This window comes from Triticum dicoccoides, chromosome 3B (assembly GCF_002162155.2).
Source record: "Triticum dicoccoides isolate Atlit2015 ecotype Zavitan chromosome 3B, WEW_v2.0, whole genome shotgun sequence".
Taxonomy (NCBI): domain Eukaryota; kingdom Viridiplantae; phylum Streptophyta; class Magnoliopsida; order Poales; family Poaceae; genus Triticum; species Triticum dicoccoides.
Window position 1 is genome coordinate 466,235,013 of NC_041385.1, and position 6,250 is coordinate 466,241,262.

The 6,250-nt window shown below is 42.5% G+C and overlaps 1 protein-coding gene across 1 annotated transcript; it reads right to left on the minus strand.

Annotated features, from left to right (window-relative positions):
- Positions 1–1,836: 1,836 nt before the first annotated feature.
- Positions 1,837–5,711, minus strand: LOC119281402 (B3 domain-containing protein LFL1-like). The gene is made up of 7 exons (XM_037561918.1): positions 5,324–5,711; positions 3,494–3,535; positions 3,303–3,389; positions 3,105–3,205; positions 2,704–2,750; positions 2,541–2,617; positions 1,837–2,445 (listed from the first exon to the last, which is right to left on the minus strand). The coding sequence occupies exons 1-7, from the start codon at positions 5,501–5,503 to the stop codon at positions 2,071–2,073; spliced, it is 909 nt and encodes a 302-aa protein (XP_037417815.1). The 5' UTR covers positions 5,504–5,711; the 3' UTR covers positions 1,837–2,070.
- Positions 5,712–6,250: the final 539 nt, after the last annotated feature.

Sequence of the window (6,250 nt, forward strand, 5' to 3'; positions counted from 1 at the left end):
TCATGAGTATAGAAAAATATTCATAATTCATGAAATGAAGGGTGATAGTGTATATCGGTGATGCAACAAAATGTGATTATGGCTATTTGAGATTATGATTTTTTTTCTCCCGTTATAACGCACGGGACCTTTTGCTACTAGTAAAGGGGCTATTGCTTCTTGCTGTACGTCATGGATATTTTCCCAAAAGTTGTAAAATATGACCCACCAATGCCACATATAAATGGATTCTAAAAATAATGCAACCTATAAGTGATAAAAAAAACTTTCACACATGGGTATCCCCCGCCTGGGCCGGCCCATGTAGTAGGGACCTCCTATACTGCGCCCTGCATGCTAGGAGAAGATGCAGCGCGCCTGTTTGTTTGTTTTTTATTTTTTTTCCTTTTCCTTTCCATTTTCTTTTTTCTACTTTTAAAAATTTAGGACTTAAAAAAGGTTCCAAACTTAAAAATTGCGAATTTTGAAGTAAAATATTTAATAAATCAGAACATGTTTGTGGATTCAAAAAATGTTCGTGATTTTATAAAAAATGGTTGATTATTTCAAAATTTTGAAAACAAATGGTCAGGAAATAAAAAATGTTCATGATTTCTTAGAAGGTTGATGTATTAAAAATTGTTAATGAAATTGAACAAAATTTTGCTTATTCAAATATTGTTCATGAATGGAAAAATACCCTAAAAATTAAAAAACTGTTCGTGACTTACAAAATAGTCTATCCACTGATTGAAAAAATGATCATGCATTTCAAAAAAATGTTTGTTAAATGATTTTTTTTCTTGAATTTTAAAATAATTCCACCAATTTCCAAAACAATGTTCTTCAATTCTAGAAATGCTCGCCGACTCAAGAAAATTGTTAAAAAGAATGTTCACAATCTTTAAGAAATGTTTGCAAATAGTTTTAAAATGTTCATGAATTGAAAAAAATGTTCTTGATTTTGGAAAATGTTTGAAAATTTGTAAAAGTATTCATGAATTTGAAAAATGTTAACGATTTCAAATATGTTCATTAGTTTAAAAAAATGTTCATGGTTTCACGACATTGTGAGTGATAGTGTATCTCGGTCATGTAGCAAAACATGATCATGGCCATTGAAGATTATGATCTCTTTTCTCCCGTTGCAATGCACGGGCTCTTTTGCTAGTAAGAAGTAAAAGCTCAACAGAGGGAGAATTCCACCCCCGTTGATACCTATAATTGAAAAAGAGGTGCGTACCTTAACAAACCAGTTACCAATCCGAGCACCGAGCAGCACAAATATAGGAGAATTCTCTCCCGTTGATTCCTCTATAAAAGAAAAAAAAAGGTACATCTTCCATAGGTCCGCGAAGAGTATCATATGCTTCTTAAGTACCCCCTCCATTCACTTTTATAAGATGTTCCGTATATTTCAATATAATCTACATACAAAATGAAATGAGTGAATAAATACGTACAATTTATAATAGTGAACGGAGGGAGTAATAAATAGTCAAGCAGGAAACCAAGCAACCGGTCAACCGAAAAGAGTTGACAGAAACTTATCATATAGGATTAATTTTCCACTTACATACTCCCTCCGTCCCATAATATAAGAGCGTTTTTTACACTAGACTACGTTCTTATATTATGGGAGAAATGGCAAGTCCGTATGTGACAAAGGATCACGTGCAAACAGAAAGTGCAAACAAAAATATCAAGCACAGCCGCTTTGTGCTTTCTGCAGCATGCCGTCCAGTAATTCATGTCCTAGATAATTTGGCTTGCATCTATTACCAGGCAGAGGCAACCTAGCTAAAAATGCACACTGCATCTTTCGTCTTTGTATTTGCACGTTCAGCAGCTTGAAAATGTCAAAACAACACTTGTGCACTGAGCTGAACACGGTTATAGCATTTGCGTCTGATGAAACCTTCAGTTAAAAACAGAAATTGAAACCTTCTACACATAAGCAACAGTTAAGCATATACAGTACAATACAAAATGAGGACACCAATTATTTGGATGTACAGCAACGGCGTCAAGGCTGGTGACTCTGAACTTCATGCAGGGTAGTATGGTAGGAGCCAGCAGTTTTACTGGATCTCACATCAGAGGCCCAGACGTTGGGTTGGGAAACAAAGAAAGCCCAGTCCTCTCATCATGGAAATGACTTCCCAGGTTAGCTGAGTTGTTGGCGTTCAGGCCGGGATTCGACATGTCCATACAATCACTGAATGGGTCGAAGAAGTCTGAGTACCTCACATTGGCTACCGGTATCTCTGGCAGAGAGTTGAAAATCCCATCGAACATCTCGTAATTCTCATCAGCTTGTGGCACAAAGGCAGAGATGTCAGCTGGTGGTGGGATTAGAGACACATAGTCATCAACTTCTGGAATTGGCAGAATGGAAGAGATATGCTCGTGGAATTGTGGCAAAGAAGCAACTAGATCATCTCCCGCCTTCTTTGCTCGGATGACCTTTGCATGACACAAAGCAGCATACAGTAAGCAACTATCGACTGCGTGCCAAAATGACTAAAATGCTTAAATAACCAGGAAGAAAGATTAAGTACAAATCGGTTTTTGTCGTCGTCTTTGTATATCATGATGAAGTCTCCCACTCGAAGGTTATGGGTTCGGACATAATCCCCTGGGATGTTTAAGGGAGGGAGAAAAATGTAAGAACTTGATCCACAAGTGCAACAGAATAAACATGATGAAAATAAAGGTATTCACCAGTATTCTCAAGTACATACATCCTGCTCTTGTTGTTCGGCCAGTATCTGTACGGAGATAATAAACTGTGTCATTGTAGTGGATATGCTAGACCAAATTAAACATAAACGCAGGGATGTCACTGGAACTAAGAACATTCGTAACATGATTCATATTCACATGTCATACTTCTGATGGTTTTAGAGAAAACTACCTTATCTGATACAATTCATTTCTTGTTACACATGGCAGAGTATTAAAATAAATTACCACCATCATAATCATGCCATCATGCTTTTTTCACAGGAATTTCGTCAATTTTATGGCTGAGATTGTAAAAGTGAGGTACAACAAAGATCATATGGGTACTGTAGCTCATAGCAGCAAACATTAACGCAAAAAAGAAAAACAATTTGTCCAACCTGTACTTGAATGTCCACAGATGCGCATTTAGCAAATCATGCATGCGTAGACTTCTGCCATCCTTTGATGTCAGAATTGGGAGGTAAGCCTCCGATTCTTTCTGTGCAAAGAGTGTCGAAGACAAGTGTCAACAGTTAGAGAGCATGGACTATGATGGTAAAATGAAGTGTGTAAAAGCTGTTTAAATAAGAACTCACCTTCGGGAGAACAATTCTCCCAAGCTGGCTTATGTCACTATTACGGAGCTCCTTCTGCAGAATAACTCGCAACCCAGCCACTTGATGCTACACAAACATTGTAGAATCTTTTAATACAATGCACTAGTTTGATTAACACTGTTTCCTTTTCTGAAAAAAAATACTTCCTATATGTTTTGCATAAATCTTACATTTGGATCTAGAGCAACTCTATTTAAATCCAGCTCATTTACCTATCACAAAAATACGAATTCATTTAGAGAGCAGGTAGAAAAAATATTAAGTACCACATTAGATGTGTCTATTTCTAAGTTGAAACGGAAATTCTTATTTCTAAGTCAATGATCCTGAGCATTGATGCTTCAACTAACGGAAAATAAATAGCTGCAAATTGTAGATTGTGTACAACTTAGTCAACGTAGAAATGATTATCTTAAGCTGGTGACAAATGTGTAAATAGCAAGTGTCTTAAGTTGTACTACAAATGCCCTCTTACACCAGTTCTTTCCATCATAGTAATAGAAATGATGCTACGTTCACAAAGTTTCTCGCCTCTTAAACAGCTTAAGAACAGCGCAGATAATTTTCATAGCTTCTGTTTAAAATACTCCCTCCGTCCCAAAATAAGTGTCTCAACTTTGTACTAGCTCTAGTATAAATTTGTACTAAGCTCAAGACACTTATTTTGAGTATAAGATAAATCACCCTACAAAGTCCAAATCAAACATGAAAACATAACTAGCACCTGGAAATTGCATTAAGCTCAAAAGAAGTTACTTGGGGCCATTAAGGTTCAAGAACCCCAGTCCCAAGAAACACTGCTACATTCATACCAGATGATCTACCAGTCCTTCCAGTCAGCACATTGGTACACAAGTACACATAATGTATCAGCTAGTATATACTGCCTGACATAATTACCGTTGTGGCCCATGCCCCATCTATGGAAAAAAAGCCAAAAGATTCATTGAAATGAAAAATTCAATTAACATGTGCTGCTATTTCCTGCGATTATTGTGCTGCAGTAAGCTACTAGAGAAAGCACATGTATGGACAATTCCTACAAACTTTGCAGCGCCTCCTGGAAATAGCAATAACACGACATTTGTGGACACAGTAAATGTGCAATGCACATAACAACATTGACAAAAGAAAGTGAGTATGTGAAGGACTAAATCACGCACTTGTAGCTAATACTTAGTGTGCACTGCTGTAATATATATAACCACGCAAGAATTCTTGTTTTTTCTTTTCAAAAAGAGGGGAAAGACCCTCGGCGTCTGCACTGAGTGATGCACACAGTCAGGCAAGTGCTCTTGTTACCCTTGCACATAACTACACTGACATCATGATAATGCGAACCGCTAAGTGTTCTTGTTACACTGAAACTGCAAGATGGGACCTACAGGACATATTCTATCCATGTGCCACATGAGACACGACAGAACATGAGTTCCCAAATCTTACTCTGATTATTAGTTCCCAAACATGGATAATTAGTACTATATGATGAGTTATTGACTGGCCAAAACTAGTACCAGTGAACGGACCATCGACGTCGTAGATCCGACAGAGAAGTACAATAATAACCCCTTACCATAACCTGTTGCCTAGCACTAACGACAACAATCGAGCAAAAAAAAATCAAATGATCACATTCACACCTAAGCACACACCCGTACGCTAGGTCGGTGAAATCTGATCGTCGAATTCAAAAGAAGACCTGCAAAGATCCCCTAGACTCGCAACAATGCACCAATCAAATCGGCAATCGGGCAGATCAGAGCCCCCAATCAACCACAAACGTCAACACCTAGAGGCGCCTCGATCGCTGTCCATCAATCAAAACTCAAAATCCGGGACCAGGAGGAGGAAGGAAGGAACGAACGATCGCCCTCCTCTTGCCCCTGGGCCTCCAGCCCGCCACCACGGCCCACCACCTCCTCGGAGATCCCATATATACGGAGGATCAACCCCACCTACACACAGTAGGACGTGGCCATGAATTCCGAGGCACTCACTGGTCGGATCGCCGGCATCCACCGGACGCCGCCGCGGGGCCCGCGGCCGCCGGACCTCCGCTTCCGGGTGACCAGCTGCGGCCGGTACTCGCCGATTCCGTCGCCGGAGGAGGAGGAGGTGGTGGATGCGGAGGGGGAGCGGCGCTTGCTGCTGCTGCTGCTGCTGCTGATGGCGGCCATGCCGGCGGGCCGGGAGGAGGAGGAGGAGGAGGAGGTGAAGGCGGAGGATGCGGCGGCTAGGGTTGGGGCAGCGCGGGGCACATTTATGGGCGAGATGGGTGGGCGGGCGGAGAATCGGAGACGGGGGCGCGGTGCCAAGTGGCAGGCGAGCTCTGAAATGGGCGCAGGTGGGGAGCCAGCGCCCGACGGGGCGATGCCGAGGGCGCGCGGGCGCGGCCAACCGCGCGGGCGCAAGGTGGCAGGCGCCGGGTGGGAGGCGCGGGGAGGCCGCTCCTGGCGTTTTTTCCGCATGGGGATTCCCCGCGGGGTTCGAGGCGACTGGCTTGGCTCCCTTGTGAGTTTTGAAATCCGGGGGCCGCCTGGTTTGGGTTCCGTGTTTCGCACTCGGCCTTGCGCTTGCGCTTGCCCGTGGTGGTGGTTGGCTCACTCATCACTGCCGCCCCGCCCCCGCGGGAGCTCTGCTCGTTCACTGGTCGTAGGCTGCGGTGGAGCTTGAAGCGTGGAGGAGGTTCGCCCAAAATAGCCCTGTGGGTGAAGATACTCTTTTGTGACATGCACGATGTTAAATGCCCTGTACAAGGCAGGTGCCTCCACCGGTGCTTCACTTTGACCATGTGCTTCCGCGTTGTTTGCTTCCGGCGCCAATCGGTGCTTCGGGCTTCCCTTGATAATCTCTTGCATGTGTCAATTTGGCCTAAGCACCTGCACGGCATTGAAACTCCCCTCTCATTGGGGTTCTCTCTCCTC

What these genes read in the sequence shown, in the direction of transcription:
- LOC119281402 (XM_037561918.1), bottom strand. Translation starts at nt 5,503, where the DNA reads ATGGCCGCCATCAGCAGCAGCAGCAGCAGCAGCAAGCGCCGCTCCCCC. An exon ending in GGAGAATTGTTCTCCCGAAG is followed by an intron (nt 3,206 to 3,302) that starts GTGAGTTCTTAT and finishes CTCTTTGCACAG; the next exon opens with AAAGAATCGGAGGCTTACCT. An exon ending in GTATGTACTTGAGAATACTG is followed by an intron (nt 2,618 to 2,703) that starts GTGAATACCTTT and finishes TAAACATCCCAG; the next exon opens with GGGATTATGTCCGAACCCAT.